General features: G+C 35.7%; 1 protein-coding gene across 1 annotated transcript; it reads right to left on the bottom strand.

The window, feature by feature from the left end:
* Positions 1-1,784: 1,784 nt before the first annotated feature.
* On the bottom strand, positions 1,785-9,282 carry LOC126823412 (matrix metalloproteinase-19). The gene is made up of 11 exons (XM_050552240.2): positions 9,078-9,282; positions 8,307-8,392; positions 7,971-8,125; positions 7,580-7,655; positions 7,279-7,421; positions 6,033-6,287; positions 5,670-5,786; positions 5,288-5,458; positions 3,817-3,959; positions 3,212-3,357; positions 1,785-2,740 (listed from the first exon to the last, which is right to left on the bottom strand). Exons 1-11 carry the CDS (start codon positions 9,198-9,200, stop codon positions 2,638-2,640), a joined length of 1,518 nt encoding a protein of 505 aa, XP_050408197.1. The 5' UTR covers positions 9,201-9,282; the 3' UTR covers positions 1,785-2,637.
* Between the last annotated feature and the right edge of the window lie 9,636 nt (positions 9,283-18,918).

Genomic DNA, 18,918 nt, shown 5'->3' with positions numbered 1-18,918 from the left:
GAATCGAAACCAGCCCAGTTGACTCAATGACAGACCTTATGATACAGCGCGCACGTGCTAACCATTCGACCCCCCCCCCCCCCTTAATAAATATAACAGTTGAGCGATCGAGAGTGCAGGTAAAATACTTCCGACAGGTCGTCATTCGTAAGACTTTTTTATACGCTCATTTAAAACAATTGCTGCGTGAGACGTAACACCACGTGTGTTTAAAATCGGGTAATTAGAGATTAACAATAAACTAAATTCATCATCAATCCTCACCTGTGAAGGGAGCATTCCCCATCAACATTTTAAGGACATTTTATGCGATTTTATTGGCGATTTTTAGACCTGTAATTTTGGAATTTACCTTCCGGAAATACGTCAGAATGCATAAAATTGAATCCAATTTACCAAATTTTTCTAGGGGAGAGCCCCCAGACCCCCCGTTACAACGTTAGTTAAGCAATTATCAAACCTAGACCCCCCCCCCCTGCGTCTGTTACTTGGGTATTGGACATAAATGGAGATTGTTGTAACAGGTCAATTGCCGTCATACTTCTTGGATATTAATTATCTATTTGCAAATATAGGATTTTTGGTTAATTAATTACATGTACTGTCCTGGAACATGCAAGCTGGCTCAGTGACGTCAAATGGTTACTAATCCAACTTTATTCAAATTTTTGGTACCCATCGTGCGTAACTGTTAGAAACATACCATCTAACTTGTATTTTCTTGCACTACTATTTTATAAACAGTTTAGAAAAATACCGGGTTATTTACCACAGAACGTCAAGTCCAAATAAGGGCTAAAAACCGATCGTACATTTCTTGAATACTCAGCATAGACATACGTTGACAGAGTCAAAGGTGCTTCAATTTTGATTTGGCTGCCGTGACTGGGTAGCACTTCACTTCATGAAATCGTTAATGACGGGATGTGTCATATAGAGAAATGAAATGAAATGGGGTTTAACATCCCACTGTTCTGCTCCAAACTGGGCTAATGAAGACGAGCATACGCCATACAGTGTGCTATGAGGGGAATTTTGCCCGGACAGCGGCACTACGGCCTACTCTTATATCGAATTCCAACTGCCAAGGGATCTTTAACGTGCACGCCAATGTGTACACAGGACCTCGGTTTTTCGTCCCATCCGAACGACTAGACAAATGTCCTTGCCAGGCCCTCCGTCCTGCATCACTGACAAGGGGGAACCACGCCAGAAAATCCAGGCTAGCGAGGCAGCGTCTTACCCACTTAGCCATATATAGAGTTAAATACAACACACAATAAAGATTGGTTAGCATATGTTTACTATCCAAATCAGAAGTGGCATCGGATGTTCTAGAAAGACCAGAATTACAACTGGTTTATGTGGTGGAGTGCTGTCAAACTACAGTAATTTTGAAGATCTTTCATAGTAGCCGTTTATATATACATGTATCGGGTTTGTTCAGGCTCACACCCCCCCCCCCCCCCCGCCCCTGTGAAAAAATTGTCGGCCATTAAAAAAATAGATATACATTGTCCGTTAATTTTACAACATTCCTGAGAAACTTCCAATCCCCCTCGTTACTCTGTGCTAGTTACGGGTTTGCGTTCATTGGAATCCATTATGGTACCGATTTTCAGTCACGACGAGTCTCCTATTCACCAAAAATATCGAATTCCCATCCCGTTGAGATTAGTCAAATCATGTTGACAAAATTCAACCATTTCGTTTGCTACCTCAAAATACATCATGCAATGTCATAAATTAATAATGAAACATATTCGAAACCAAAAAAAAAGTTTATTGTCAAACGTACAAAATTACAAATCTTAAAAAAAAAACATTGCACAACATTCTGTTAAACATGACCTAAGATTTCACAAATCAATTTTGATTTTCAAATTAAAGTAAGAATAAAATATTCAAGCTACTAGATTCCCTCCCCTATCAATAAAACCCAACCCGATTAATTTTAAAACGATGTAATGTAAACTGTTGCGTAATCAGGATTTCCGAAAATGGTCGTGAACTTGATTTCGAAAAATATTAACAAAGAGAAAGGCATATGAACAATTTAAATTCTTGAAGGTCAATCTTTCTTTTATTATAAGGCCCCTATTGTTTTGGGGGGCATCACATGACATGGTTAATAACTCTGTTCCCTATATAGCCCCCCCCCCCCTGCATTATTTGCAATAGCAAATCTTTGTACATTACCGGTAAATAACAAATAAATAAAATTCAATAAAACATATTTGAATAAAATGAAATAATAATTTACAATAAATATAAAACAATTCAGATTTACACGATATAAAATATATATTTACAAAATGGTTTTCCGAAGAAAAGAAATGCCCATGGTCATACCAAGAGTTAGTCTCGAATACCAGACTTTACGTCATAGTTTAACTGTACATATTTTATCAAATATCAATCAATAATTGTACTCTCCATATTTGTACATCCGCATATACCGTACCAAATTCCCGGTATAGTAGTCTAGGTCAACCAGCGACTCTCGGACCAATGTCCCCAGGACCTCATATTAGCCGAGAGAGCGCAGACAATATAGTTCTGGGTAATGGAGACTAACCATGGAAATAACATAAATTGAAGACGAAAACATAAAATCGCGAAATGTCACAAAATAAATTATCGAGGCTCGTTCCCACAACTGTTCTTGAACCAAGCTGCACTATATGTTTTAGGATAACCATCTTCTACAAATCTTTTATCTGGGTTGAATTTTCTATACCTGCAAAATAACAAAAACATAAATAAATATAAGGGAACGAGAGAAGTACAAAATATAAAAACTGTGGCAGGATACGCATTACTGTAGTTTATTTTGCAAAGTCATTCATTAAAAGGGGATCACGGTGGCCAAGTGTCTTCATTAGCCCAGTTCGGAGCAGAACAGTAGGACGTTAAATCCCATTTCATTTCGTTTCATTTCATTCATTAAAATAAACTGGTTTGAGTCAGGGTATTTTGGTTTTGAAGATCTTGATTTATCGCTTTTGGCATATAAGGCGCGGGCAAGTGCGGAAGAATCTTGTATAAAGGCCACAGAAATATTTCTTCATAGGCCTATCACGGCATACATATCACCGCAGCCGGAACACAGTTTGATTGGCCGCGGACGCCTTTTTACCACGACGAACTTAACACAGGAAGCTGCTCGTGGCTTAGAGGTGATTCAGAAATTATGATTAAAACAACTTACTTGAGTCCTTTAAAGAAATAAATATAACCATCGCTATGCTTAAATGCCGCTTCCAGACTATCAGGAACTCCTGTCCAAAACTGATTAATATTCATGGTTCTTACTACAATCTCTCTTTGGGGATCCCACTGCCAGAAATATCGATGCTGAAATCATAACAAAATGAAATCTATATAGCTTCATCATACTCGAGCCGCCTAATGCCCTTCAATGGTCGATGTTATGACAAACGATTTTATCACGATTCAATACTACTATATATATAAATGCTTGTTTAATAAATGCCTGAAGAGCCGCTATCGCGGTGAAAACGTTAGCATAAAAATGTAGTTTTATTTTGCCATCTTTAATATTTCAATTATATATTACCAAAGAGCAGCTTTAATTAACTATATGTGTGCGGGATTACCCCCCCCCCCCGGTTATAGTCTGATAAACATCATAATTATACCATTCTATAGAATATACATTTAGTGTTTGTTATTGAGTGATGAATCATCTAGGATTTCCTAGTTTTTTCAAGTAATAACCACTTTTTAAATTAGAATATAATATCATTGAAACCGCAAATTGGAGACATACTTTTGGATAAGAAAAATACTTACACCGAAGAGGAATAGGGCATTTCGTATATAATTATCACTGTACCATATAGCAGCATGGGGTTTCTCTGGGAAGTTTGTCATATCAATAATTTTAGGATAGCCAGCGTCTAATTTGAAATATGTATATCTCCATAACATACTTCCTGCAATACAAAAATACAAAATATTGTTCCATAGAGTTGTATGGCAAAATGTTCCGTTAACGTGTATTTTTAAAAGTGTTAAGGGCGCTTTGTGAAACGCAACCGAAGGCTAAGTTGTCATGGTAAAGTAACCTAATGAACATTTACCATAATATCATCATGGTACTGAAATGATCTATGTGTGGTGCGGTGTAGTACCCCCCCCCCCCCCTCCACCCACCCACCACCCCTCCAACCTCTCTCTTTTGTTATTACACTCCAATCTACTACAGTACTTCTACTTTCTTATGAAGCCACGGTGGCCTGACAAGGACTGCTATATTGTCGTTCGGATGGGACGAAAAACAGAGGTCCCGTGTACACATTGGCGTGCACGTAAAAGATCCCTTGGCAGTTGGAATTCGACATAAGAGTAGGCCATAGTGCCGCTACCCGGGCAAAATTTCCCTCACAGCACACTGCATGACGTATCCCTGTCTTCGTTAGCCCAGTTGGAGCAGAACAGTAGGACGTTAAACCCTATTTCCCCCCCCCCCCCCATCATCTCTTTATTGTTATTACACGCCTATATTAACACTACTAGGACACTTCTATTTTCTTTTGTTAAGATTTCATTACATGCATGTATAGTTTAGTTCTCATCATTCACTTCATAAAAGGAGATTAAAACAGCAGTGGATTAAGATAGCATTAGTCATTATTTTAAAAAGTGCGTTGGGTAGAATAGCACTTTATAAAGATCTAGTGAATAATTTGTGACTAATCACTAAAACAGTTTAAAAGATGTTAAATCACATTTTAGCTGGTGACGTATATATGTATTAGCGACAGGAAAATGTCTCTTTGTTGAAGATTACTTCAAATTAAATGACTCGCCTTCCCGTTACTTACTTACTCGCCCAACAATATATTGAGTGTTGAATGACACGATAACAGTGATAAGCAGATTCGAACTAAAAGATAATGCTTTAATTATCTGGGTAAACTCATTTTATTGCAACAAACTTTATGAGGCATTTTTAATAAATTGCTGTATCACTACCAAAAAATCTGTAGTATCGGTAATACAATTTTATTGCACCGGTACGACCAATCAATTAGAATTGGTAGATTTTCCAGTTTATGTCTGAAATCATCACGTCTTAAGCTTAAGCCTGGACATATGTTTAGGATCTCGAAACCTTTCTCCCCAATAACTAAAAGGGGCTTGCATTCTATCAAATATGCAGAACTAGAGACCCCATCTACGCAATCGCCACTCGCCACTGATCTTTGTTTTTGGAGTTTACAATTACAAATGTATATGAAAGTGAATAAAACATTCTTACCTTTAAACATGTAGGTTTGTCTGGCTGAAGGTGAATATGTAACAGCTCTTATTCTACTGGGGGCACCAGGGAATACAGAAGTAATAGGTTTAGGAAAACCACTGACCAGACCGTTATTATTCATTTTATAAATCATGTTTCTACGATAACCATACACGGCACCATCTGGACCTAAAATCATAATATAGTTTAAATAACATAAATATCAGTCAAAGAACACGTGTGTGTTATTTAGCTCAGAGAGGCCATGATATTGGGCCCCATTCAACTATTCATAGATATACAATATGTCGTAAATAGTAGATGTCACAGCATGTAGCCAGCTAACTGGAGCTCAGCGTAGCCTATATTAAAAAAAAAAACATAAACAAATTATACCAACCTAAGTCTATTGCGTCCATTTTCATATCACAGTAATCGGGTCGCTCTCCTGTTGTTGTTGTTGGTGGTGTTTCAGTTGTTGTAACTGTTGGAACGGTTGTTACGCGTGGATTGGAACCTAATGAAAAACCAAACTAATTAGCAATTGTTACATACGGATATAAAAGTTTATTGATTTTTGGAAGGTACTGAGAGTAATTCTATTAGAGCTTGATTTTCAGAAGGTTGGTGCCTCGCAATGTAAATGTAATCTGCTTAATTTTTCGATTCATTACCGCAATTTTACATTGATAGATTTCGAAATGATAGAAAATGCTGCACCCTTTGGTTTAAGCGACGCCCCTGCCACTTTTCGACGACTTACCATAAAGATACTGTATAGCTCTTATGTCATCGGTCTCTAGTTTCAGTTTAGGAGAATATTTATAGTATGGTGCCATGAGAGCCGGATTAACTTGAGAATGGCCCAAACCAAGTGCATGGCCAAATTCATGAGCTGCAACGATTTCTAAATTACTGCCATCATCTCCTTGTAGGGTCCATTTCTCGCTTTCATCAAAATGGGCATCACCATTGAGGCCCTGAGTACCGGGACGGAAAGCGTGAGCCAATACACCACCTAAAATATAACCAAGTAGAATATTAATGATATATTTGAAAAAGCAGACATTATTGTTTACAGCACCTATCTTCAGTTAAAGTTACAGAAATGTCATTACTTTACTCTCCAAAGGGCAGACCTTAAAACTAATATCTACGCACCAAAATGACCAGTAATTTCCCATGTATTAATCATTGTTTGAAATAAAAACTGACCAATTTGTACCGGTTTACAGACTCGAATTAAATTATGCTCTTTTAGTCATATATTTAAATATTAGTTTCAACGAGTTATGAGGCCAAGAGAGCAAACATTAACAAATTATCTACTAATTAAACGACAATTAATACACCACTTTATACATAAATGAGTGTTTAATCTTTACACTGTATTCACCTTTACATATCAAACAATTTATTTAACAACACTCCGGTTATTTCCTAACATCATATGTCAGTGCTAGAAGGTGATTTATTCGTGTTATATTCTACGGAAATTTCCCTTGTTGAAATGACGAATAAAGATTGTCAAGTCTTTAGGAATGTCATAAATTTCACAAAAATAGTTCACTTGGTTGATAATGACTATTAAAAAGTATTATCAAAAAATCCTAGTAATGTCAAATTCGTACAAAGTGAGCCTTGTTTGACCATTGCATGGTTAGTCGTTACTCATCAATAACATTGCTTTCTATTAATAAAGCATTTGCTAATTATAAAATTAATTTATCCTTTTGATCAATGAATAGGAATAATGACATTATCATGATTATCGTTGAAGTCAATGGGGAACGTTAACTTGGTCGTTATTGCACTGTTATTATTTTGACACTAAGCATTAATGGACTACAATAATGACTATTGTTCGCTTTGATCCAGTCTTTATTGTTTAAAGAAAATTATTCAGGATTATATAACTATCCCGTATCCCGTTCTCTTACTCATCGATGCACAAGTATAACAAGACTAAAATAGTTTAAATCTGAAGATCAAATACTTGTTAAGCGTACCTCTTCCATCAAAGCTGTTATAAGCGCCATCGCCGTGTTCACCATAAGCAAATTTTATCTCAATATCAGCTACACCTTCTGTATATTTAAATTCTAATGGTGTTACTTCAGCCCAATGATCCAAAGCCTTCTGCATGGCCGCTCTACAAGTGGATAAATAAATTAATTAAATAAATAAAAAATAAAAGAAATGTGAAAATTTGTTCATATATCGTCCAGTTCAATTTGCGTATTTTGTGCATTATTATCGCCGCATTAGGCCTCCTTTAACAGTGGAAATAATTTTATTGTATAAACTTACAGTTGTTCAGATCCGGACAGTTGTCTGGTATAAGATACAGGCTTCCAGGTGATAACATTCTTATTCCATTTTGTACCTAGTAAAATAAAACAGAACACAGACGTATAATATATATATATATATATATATATTTTAAACAATATTTTAATTCATTAAATCTGAATTTGGATTGAAGAACGGGCTATGCCTATATGTAACCCCCCCCCTCTCTATCTGATTTAGACACATGTACACAATATAAATATATACATTACATAAATATAGAACATATATAGGATACATAATGGATTTATGTTGCCATACGGTAATAATAAGATATGTAATTTTGCAGTCTAATATTCAAAACTCGTTAAAATATAATCAACTATCGTGATTCAAATTTATAACTCACCTAAAGTAGTGAAAGGCAGAGGTGAATTAGGATCGAAATGTTTACTCGTGTTTCTAATGATATCGGGGAAACCACATCTTGGTGCTTTCATTTTATCTATAGTATCCTGGTCTAGAAAACCAGTTTCTGTCAAACCATTAAATTTCTGGAAATCTCTGGAATAAAAAACAACATTGACATGAAACACACAGAATTTGTAATAGTTATAATACAGACACTATAAAAGACAATAAAAGTTAGAGGTATTTGACAGAGCGTTTAATCTATACGTGTATAACAGAAACGTGCCCCTTTTGATATATAACTTAACCATGTGGTGATGTAGATTTCACTTACCGTACAGATTGTTCGATTTCAAATTCAGAATGTAAAACCCCCGGTTCATCAGTAGATCTTAAGTACCCATATTTTGCTAGAAATTCCTGTAAAACAAATTGAACATAATATATTAGATAATTACAGACAGATTTATAGAAATGAAATGAAATGTAAAGGGATTTAACGTCCTAACCGACTGGGCTAATGAAGACGGTCATACGTCATACAGTGTGCTACGGGGGGAATTTTATCCGGACAGGAGCACTGCAGCTTACACTTATTTCGAATTTCAACTGTCAAGGGTTCTTTTACGTGCACACCAATGTGTACACGAGACCTCAATTTTACGTGCCATCCGAACGACTATACGTTGTATCTTGGCAGGTCATCCGTCCTGTATCAGATTTATAGAACTGTATGATATATAGTATAACAAATGATTAAATAATACTTCATGGTATGATGAATGATTAAATAATACTATACGGTTAATGGTCATTTGAAGTAAATATTATTAAATGTGAATTTCAAGTCTACATGAATTAGAAAAAAATGTTATAAAATGAATAAATTTTTAATCAATATAGATAATAACAAGTTTCTTAAATTACACCACATTCATTTCTTTATTTATGAAATATTATTTGAATACAATTTTATAATTTGTATTAAATTTTATATTTGGTTTATAATATCAAAATTTTATAATTTGTTTCAAATTGATTTTAAACTAATCCAAAGCAAATATTATAATTTTCTGAAATGTTTGATGATAAAACATAAACTTACGGCAGAATCAAACAGCTCATCAGCTGGTTGAATAGGAAAACTGTCTCTCCCTAGCAACGCTTCACCTAAACTCGCCCCGTAAGCAACAGAAATCATACATAACGCGGACAGAAGTCGCCACATTTTTAATACACTTTTCGATAGAAATATCTAATATTTTTCTGTCGATAGAATAAAATGTCAATTCATAAACTTATGTTGAATTACATGATCTACGAGCCCTTAATATACCCTCAATCATCTAAATTCCAACCAATCACAGCATACATTACAAATTTTTATTTGTCATTGGGGATGAACCACCGCTTCGGATATGGGTTTTCCGGTTTAAATGTACATTAGCCGAACTTACCGAATGCCCTATACGGAGTTTAGATTTGAGACCACTTCAGTTGTGGATTGTTTAATTTCATTCATAAATTGAGTGAGATGTGTTGAATGATTCAAATCACGCTCGAGTGATTAAGGTCCCTTCGACCCACGAGATTGTTTACAACCAGTTTTAAAATAGACATGTGACATAATTACTTATCTTTAACTAAATGAACTCGCAAAATTACAAATGTCGCATTTTCTGCCGCATTAAAAAGTAAATAAAAATGAAAATGAGAACACCGACTAATGAAGACGGGATAAAATAAATGTATATATAACTAAATAAACAATTGAATTGGTGACCACTCATCTATTTTCAAGGTTCCAAACATAACAAAAAGATAACATTTTGTCATAGTTCGCCGACAACAAAATAGAATCATAGACTATGAAATCATGCTTAAACAATTACATAGAATCATATAGTATAAAATCATACTATACACAGAAGCAAACATATACATAGGTTCCAAACATAACAAAAAGATAACATTTTTTCATAGTTCGCCGACAACAATATAGAATCATAGACATAATCTATTATGAAATCATGCTTAAACATTTACATAGAATCATATAGTATAAAATCATACTGTACATAGAAGCAACAGAGAGAGTTTGTTTTCTATATGATTGAGTATAGTGCAAATATGACCTCTTGGGAATGGCGTGGGGGTGGGACGTGGGGGTGGGGCGTGGGGGCTTATATTGTTTTTGCAGTTCACGTAAAAGACCAAGTTGAAGTTGGCAGGGATTGGAGAGAGAGAGAGAGAGAGAAATGGGGTTTAAAGTCCACTCGACACAAACTAGGTCATTTCGGGACTAACATATGGTTTAATTTTATTTCAATAATTCGTTTGCGCGTAGGGGTCTTTAGCAGTGGGAGGAAACCGGAGGACCCGGAGAAAACCCACGAGGTTGGACAGGCGACCCTACTCCTTGCCACGTACAACCGGGGATTCGAAACCACACCAGTTGACTCAATGACAGACTTTATGATACAGCGCGCGCACGCTAACCATTCAGCCATCCACCCCCACCCCCACCCCCCACCCCCACCCCCACCATACATAGAAGCAACAGAGAGAGTTGGTTTTCTATGATTGAGTATAGTACAAATATGACCTCTTGGGAATGGCTTGGGGGTGGGGGGTGGGGCGTGGGGGTGGGGGTGGAAGGCTTATATTGTTTTTGCAGTTCACGTAAAAGACCAACTTGAAGTTGGCAGGGATTGGAATATAATAAACAGGGATAACATCCCGTTTTATTAACAATTCTTTTTACCATAAAAATAAAAATTATTACATGTTAGTCTCAAAACGACTGAATTATTTTAGCAAGGAGAAGTTCAACTTCCTTGGCAAAACTTAGTGCACTTTGAACCGTATTAGCGTCCCAAAATATTTTGTACTTTGGTCAACGTTAGTAAAGATCGACATTTTACACCTAATGACTTTCATTATTTGTAAATCTGGGGATCACGGTGGCTAAGTGGGTAAGGCGCTGGCTCGCTAGCCTGGGGGTCGGGTGTTCGATCCCTGCATTGGCCGAGAAAGTTCATCCCGATTTTCCGGCGTGGTTCTCCCTTGTCAGTGATGCAGGACGGAGGGGCTGACAAGGACAGCTGTCTAGTCGTTCGGATGTGACGAAAAACCGAGGTCCCGTGTACTCATTGGCGTGCACGTAAAAGATCCCTTGACAGTTGGAATTCGATATAAGAGTAGGCCGTAGTGCCGCTGTCCGGGCAAAATTTCCCTCATAGCACACTGTATGGCGTATGCCCGTCTTCATTAGCCCAATTCGGAGCAAAACAGTAGGACGTTAAACCTCATTTCATTTCATTTATTTGTAAATCTAGGTATATCGATGACCAGATCCGTAGATGAATAATAATAGGAGAAGCTTCCATAAAGGGGAACAAACAAATCATCCTCAGATCGAACCCTGGTGCAGTCTCAAAGGTCATCCTGTTACGATTTCACCACTAGCGGAATTACGGTCCATCCCAGGATATTAATTATTAATAAAATATAAAACATGGAATTATTAATAGAAACTAGGCGGATGTAACGCGTTATATGTTAATGGAAAATAACAGGTTTGGAGAAAGGAGCGGGTACCATTTCAAATAATGGTGCAAGATTTGATATCGTTTTTCGGTTCCTCATAGGGTTGGTTACATAGCAGCTGCCTCATTAACCCTTTGATTTTCCACCTTGTTTTCACGGTATCAGTGGTGTAAGATGTAGGGTCTGGTTAAAAAAAAGCGTTTAATTGTTCGAATGGGACAACCCTCCTCCCCCACCCCCCAAAAAACGTGGCAGCACGTTAAATAACCTCCAAGAGTTGTAAATTGAAATAAAGCAGGCTGTAGCGCCGCTGTTCTTTTTGCACACTTAAAGGCGTATTCACGTCTTCATTAGCCCAACACGTGCAGAAAGGTAGGACGTCAATCCCCATATTTTTACATATTGTAAATACGAGCAACAATTGTGTCATACTACACGTACAATATTTATCCTTAAGGCAATTTCTAAAAATCACATTTTTACACGTACAAATACGTAATATATCAGTCAGTAAAATCTCATACTATTATTAAAACATATACTAATGTCCAAAAGAAAGTATACACTGTGCATTTTGTGCTGCATCAACTAAAGTCGTTTTTCCATGGTATACGGTATTTGGGTAGAATGTCAATTTGTTTCACATTTTTATTTTGCTTAGAAATGTTGAGTTTGGACGCAAGAGACACACCCAGTAATGCTTTATCAAATGTTTTTAATCTAAACAAAACTTAGTCATACTTTTAGTGTGTATACTTTCTTTTAGACATCAGTATATGTATGACCAGTCCATTAATAATTTTGTCATCGGACATTATCAATGAAATAATTGATAGAAACTAGGCGGATGTAAAGCGTAAGATGTTGATGGAAAATAACAGGATTAAATAGAGCTAAACCTCTAACTCAATATTTTCCATAATATTCGAAACTTAGTCATTTCAATCAATATTGATGTTGTTATCTTCCAGTGAAAATAAAGGGTCCAAATATCAAATTATATATAAGACACAATGAACTTTATAAATCAGTTCTCGAGTCGTGTACCCTATAGCTGTGGACGCCATTTGTAATGAAGAAAGAAACCATATCCCACAAGACAATTCGGAAGTAATTAGTGATGACTGATTCACAAACGATACAATAATAATTTTAAAAAGCGTGTAAAATGGACTAAGCAAGCGTAAACAACCCTTGTTCCATTTTGACAGTCACGTAATTCGCCGAACATAACTGATTAGGAATTACAATATTAACGCGTGGGCATTGAATCACAAAGTCTATCACCGAGTCAAGTGGTATATATGGTTTCGATTCCCTGCTTGTACGTGCACAAGGAGTAGGATCGCCTGTCCAACCTCGTGCGGTTTCACCAGATCCCCTGGTTTCCTACCTCTGCTAAAGACCCCTACGCGCAAGCGAATTATTGAAATAAAAATTCAACCATGTTAGTCTGTGTCGAGTGGACCCCCCCCCCCTCTCTCTCTCTCTCATGCTTTTAGACCCATTTTCGAGTCTTTTAAGATTCCAAAGAATAGAGCCACATGCCCTTTAAATTATGAAAACAAAACCCAAAGAAACTGCAATGGGTGTAAACTATTTGGAAGACAAATATTATAATCTTGCCACTCGACATTGCGTGGGGCCTTCATGAGTAATACGGGAACACAGCCTACCACTCACCAACGCGTCTTATTAATCATATTCAATTCAACCATTTTCACTTTTTAACTAAATTCTTTGTAACAATACACTCTGTATTTGTTAGCAAGAACCTGAACGAATAATAAGCAATCATTGAATAAGATGTTTTGTTTATATTGTGAGCCCGTCTTCTTTAAGATAAGTCGGAGCAGAACAGTAGGACATTAAACCCCATTTCGTTTTATATTGTAAACACCACGTAACCGCCTCTGAGGTGCATCGAGGTTATGTTTCTGTTATTGAGTGCATTAAACGTAAATGTAAATAGACAGCGATTATTTACTTACGGTGGAAAAATGCAAAGGTCCAGTGAATTGTGTAACAATCACAATTGAATAGTTTAGATACATACTTGTTTGCCCAATCTGATTAAAATATAGATCTATATTTCGTTTTTTTTTAATACTTTCAATGGCCTACATTAAATGAAGATCTGACCGTCAGGGGTCGTGCGGACGGCTTTTTGACCCTATGACGTCAGACATTGATTAATCAATCAGCCTTGACGTTTCTAGTGGTTTACCCATGGTTCTGTGCATCGCACGCCAAGAACTCGCCGTAACAGCACGTTTCATTGGCTAATCCCTCACTAACCAGAAAAACGAAACGAAATAGGATCTGTGTTTTAATCAGATTGTTGTTTGCCTATGTAGATTCTGTTTATAAATAGATTTAAAGTTACAATTTCATATTTTCTAAGAAAGTCAAAACATAATTATTTCTATGTCTTTTGCTCAATAGGTTGTCAACTCACTATTATACGATCATAAGTTATCTTTCTCACACTTAAAAATCTTCACACCGGAAATAATAACACAATTACCTCCCTTGTTTTCCTATTTCCCCACCATGGAATAGCTATCTTCAAACGTTTGAATTTGAAGTTGAAAATGATATTTTTGCCAATTTCTCAACTGGCAATAGTGAATTATAGGATTAATATGATTATTCTTTAACAAGGTAGGGCTATTTATAGATAGCATCTATTTTAGGGCTTTTTTAAAATACATTTTAAAAATATAACTTAAAAATATGAAATTTTAACTTTAAACAGCTATAAATAATTTACTATACAAAATGGTGACTGATGACCAAAACTTTTTGTTCAATTAAAATTTAAAATTATTTGAGGAACCACAATATTTAGGCTTAGGTTGTTGGGGTTAGAGTTAGCGCAATAATTTTTAGTGACATTAACATGAAACACGCACGGGGAGTATTTGGAAGCTTCGGTTAGGGTAAGATCAGTAATGCTTTAAAAATATCACTTCTTCCAATATTTACACCCATAATATCTCAAGAAGTACGATTTTTTTCTAGTTTGAGGTGGGCTGGAGTTGGCAAAATCAGTTATTTGCGGACAAAAATTTGCATTCCGACTAGAAGAAGGCCATGGTTTCCAGCACGTTTTGTCACATTGTGGTTATAAACGACGGACACCAGTCAAAAACGAATAAAAGAAAATACGAGCGAATAATAGACCATTGTGAGAATATAAAACACCTATGGTTTCACATAAAAATAGGTATAGTTTGTACACACGGGCGGAATCACGCATGAGTTGTGCTGCGATTCGGATGTTGTTTGACAACTATATCATAATTTAATAACTATTACAAAAGATGTGTCAATCCTCAAAGGCGAGAAGAATATAAATTTACGCACTATTACTTTTTCTAAAAATATTAATAATAATAGGCCTAATAATAACAACAACAACGTAAAATCACAACAGATACCCTCTCCGTAATTGGGTGGTTTGGTTATTAGGTTCAAGGGATGGTAAAGTGATTGAATTAAAAACTCTCTGACCTATTTTTATTTTTTTATATGTAAATGTATTAGGTTCATACTTTGGAGATTCTTTGTACTATAGATTGGAATATTAGTCTTAAAGATTCTTGTTTGAATTTGATCCCTAATGTTGAAAACCTATTCAGTGGAGTACGAATAGAAACAAAAGTATTGCTGCATGAAATCTTTGGTAAATTCTATGTAGTTTGAGCAACATGCACACCATGTTTACAGGCATATTATCGTCTTGATAGAACAACGAACTACTTTTCCAACGCATAAGGATACTTATTAGTTATATTCCCGAGGCACACTTGTTGTTTATTACAAATTAAAGCTAAATACATTATCATATGATATTATGGACAGGATCATTTAATGCAGTTATTTACATATCAAGGCGTAATATAAAAAAAAAAGGAAAATGGGTAAAAACTTAGAGAAAAGAAAAAAAGAAGTTCTTGTTTTCAAAGTCCGGATGTCAGAAGAGAGGGTGGGTTATCTTCTCCCATGGTCATATTAAAAACAAGTTAAAACAGGAGGTCCAACTGACTGATGTTTGGTGTCATCAGTGCGGACAGAAAAAAAAAACATGGGGAAAAAGAATGCGCTTGCTTTATGTGGAAAAGCGAAAATCATAGTCTGTAGTTTATTAAAAGTTTTCCATGTTGTAGATGACTCTTCCCAGATAACAAAAATACCTGAAAGGGAAAGAAGAGTCAATTTAAACACATACGAATAAAAGTTGATTAAACACAGTATTAATAAATGGTTGTGTAGGTCCCTGTTTCTTTAGTCTTTATTTTTCCTAATATATTATTATGTTAAATCATCCAGCAGGCTAAACCGCCATACTGTCCTACAACAATAGTCCCTTCCTGTGTGACTAGGCATGTAGTTCCCTACGTTAATGTTGTTCTTATATTATTAAAGCATCCGAGTGGCTTATCCGCCAACTTGGTCTACTCAACCAATTATTTTTCCATGACTAGTCATATATTGCTCCATTTTGCGAGACTAACTGAACAGTTAATTCCCGATTCTTCTATGAATTTTGAAATAGATTCATAAATCTTATATGACATAAGATTTATGAATCTATTTCAAAATTCACTGTAGGCCAGATTTGTGTAATCTTTAGGAAAAACCCTATTGACCAGATTAGTTTAATCGTTAGGAAACATACTATTGACCAGATTAGTTTAATCGTTAGGAAACATACTATTGACCAGATTAGTTTAATCGTTAGGAAACATACTATTGGCTAGATTAGCTTAATCGTTAGGAAACATACTATTGACCAGATTAGTTTAATCGTTAGGAAACATACTATTGGCCAGATTAGTTTAATCGTTAGGAAACATACTATTGGCCAGATTAGTTTAATCGTTAGGAAACATACTATTGGCCAGATTAGCTTAATCGTTAGGAAACATACTATTGGCCTGATTAGTTTAATCGTTAGCAACCACGCTATTGATCTGATTTTCTTATTTTGCTTAATGGATTTTTGTCCTGGATTACCCTATAGATCTATTATATTCTCGATAAAAAGGCGATAAGGATCTGCACATCGCTGACTTAACCCGAATTGTGCACCACGCTGAATATGTGACAGGGTTAGAATTGACCGTTCAACAAAATAAATACGCGCTTACGGCACCAAGGGAAGGGTAAGCCAGTGAGATTTTTTTCCGGTGTCGGATTTATCATACTGTAAATGATGGAACTGAATTTGTGTCCATCAAAAGGCGACGCACAATAAACGACACACAGTAAATGATCAAAACGCACCAATATATTATAATATACATATACCAGAGGAATATACAAATACATTTATTACTATTAGTATAGACATGTAGTGTTAATGAGGTTAATGATAGATTTTAAACGTGCGAATACTTCATTATTGGAATCTGGAAGCGGCCAGCCATTAGAGTCAATGGCATTTGTATGACAGCCTCACCCACCTGAGGTATCATTAATTAGCAATTAAATGAAATTATCATTGATTATGCGATGAGAAAATGTCTGAATCAGCATACATGTAAGTTTTTCATTTCGAGAGATAAAAATGTATTTGTTTTGTTTATCACATGGGAGCATCATAATATTTCAGTGCTCAGCTCAGTTGAGAAGGACTCATTCAGTTACAATTCTAATTTTACTTCTACATTTATCTCGGAACTTCAAATAAGTTCGGTTATGCACATAAATGTACCAAATCCACCCCAACCTCTACCCTCCTACGATTTTTAAAATAAATATCAGGCAATGAATTAAATTATTTAGTTTTCCAAGAACCTCTTTATCTTACTGTTTTTGTCACTATACATAATACAGGGGTCTTTCCGTTGAATTGTTAAAAATTTTATACACGTATCTTTGTTTGTAAACACTAAAAACACATTAAAATAGACGCTTTAGAGGTGCACTCTGTTTACATTCAACCCACGTCATCCTGTTTAAAACGACAAAAAGAATTCTTTGTTTGAAAAATAGGGGGAATTCCCATTATCTGATTGACAGACAGCCAGTCTTCAAGGTCACCACACCTTACCGATACGTTTTTTCTCTCCATACAACGGGTAGATCACTGTACGCTCCTCACATAAAGATTACATTAAAGAAGTTTTTTTTTACAAATAAATTCAACCAAAACAAAATACTTAAGACCCCTCTGATACCAAATCAAATAACAACAAGTACCAGAGGCTAACATCTGATACAAGAAACTAACATCAAGTATCAGAAGCTAACATCAAGTACCAGAAGCTAACATCTGATACAAGAAACTAACAGCATAGTTAACATGACTGTAATACATCGGCTCCATGTGCTAACATTGGAGGTCAAAACATCACATCGGCTCCAGGTACTAATATCGGAGGCCAAAACCTAACATCGGCTCCAGGTGCTAACATCGAAGGCCAAAGCCTAAAATCGGCTCCAGGTACTAACATCGAAAGCCAAAACCTAACGTCGGCTCCAGGTGCTAATATCGGATACCAAAACCTAATATCTGACATCATTTTGTGTCCATACTAAAAACCCGAAACTCACCAATAAAAGTTCAAATCTACAAGTATTTTATAGTTATTGACAGTTCCGAATTATTCATTAATAATTAAGACTTAATGGTGTGTATATTTAAACTTTTATTAATATAAAGTCGATTCAGATGTTTTTGAAAGATTCAAACTGTTATACGGTTTCGTCGAGGCGATGGTCTCTAAAGATAATATAAAAAGTATCTTTGAGATATTTAGAAACATCTTGTTTTAGTGGCATTTTATTAATTAGTCGCATTAAATAAAAAAGTATATTTATGGAATACAATTACTGAATTTAATTGAAGCACAATATGGATACTTTTAGCAAATTGATGTATATACATATATCCACAATCAAAAAGGCGTGCTCATTTCCAGGAATTGTTTTTTACAGAACTAACCCATAATACAACCAGGGCCCTGTTTCACAAAAAACGTAAACTAAAATCACTAAAATAGATTTTAACTAAAATCAAATGAAATTTTATGCGTTTCACGAAGATCGATTGTAACTTACAATGCAATTTTAATAGATTTTAGTTAAAATTGCTTGCGCTCGAGCAGTGCACAATTCCAGTGAGGGCACTCGGTGTGTAAGTGTAAGCGCTTCTGAACTGAAAACTTGGCAGGTTGAACTAACCGTTACAATACCAATGAGGAGAGTTTCATACGTTGTAACATTGTCTGCACATGGTCAGACAGTCGCAGAGAGATGAAATAAATACGTTTATTGCATATTATTCGTTTTGAAATGTATCAGTTGGTTGGCACTGAACTTGCATGTCACTTTCGTGACCTTGGCATTTGATTTACTCGCAGGCTTCAATAGAAATAATGCGTGTC

The sequence above is a fragment of the Patella vulgata genome, chromosome 6 (genome assembly GCF_932274485.2).
Source record: "Patella vulgata chromosome 6, xgPatVulg1.2, whole genome shotgun sequence".
Classification (NCBI taxonomy): domain Eukaryota; kingdom Metazoa; phylum Mollusca; class Gastropoda; family Patellidae; genus Patella; species Patella vulgata.
Note: the sequence above shows the minus strand (reverse complement) of the source record. Positions and strands in the feature narration are given on the sequence as shown.

Excerpts from the sequence above, each read along its gene's own strand:
- LOC126823412 (XM_050552240.2), bottom strand. The coding sequence starts at position 9,200 with ATGTGGCGACTTCTGTCCGCGTTATGTATGATTTCTGTTGCTTACGGG. Across the intron at positions 8,393-9,077 it reads ATGAGCTGTTTGATTCTGCC|GAATTTCTAGCAAAATATGG; the intron begins GTAAGTTTATGT and ends TTTGTTTTACAG. Across the intron at positions 6,288-7,278 it reads TAACAGCTTTGATGGAAGAG|GTGGTGTATTGGCTCACGCT; the intron begins GTACGCTTAACA and ends GTTATATTTTAG.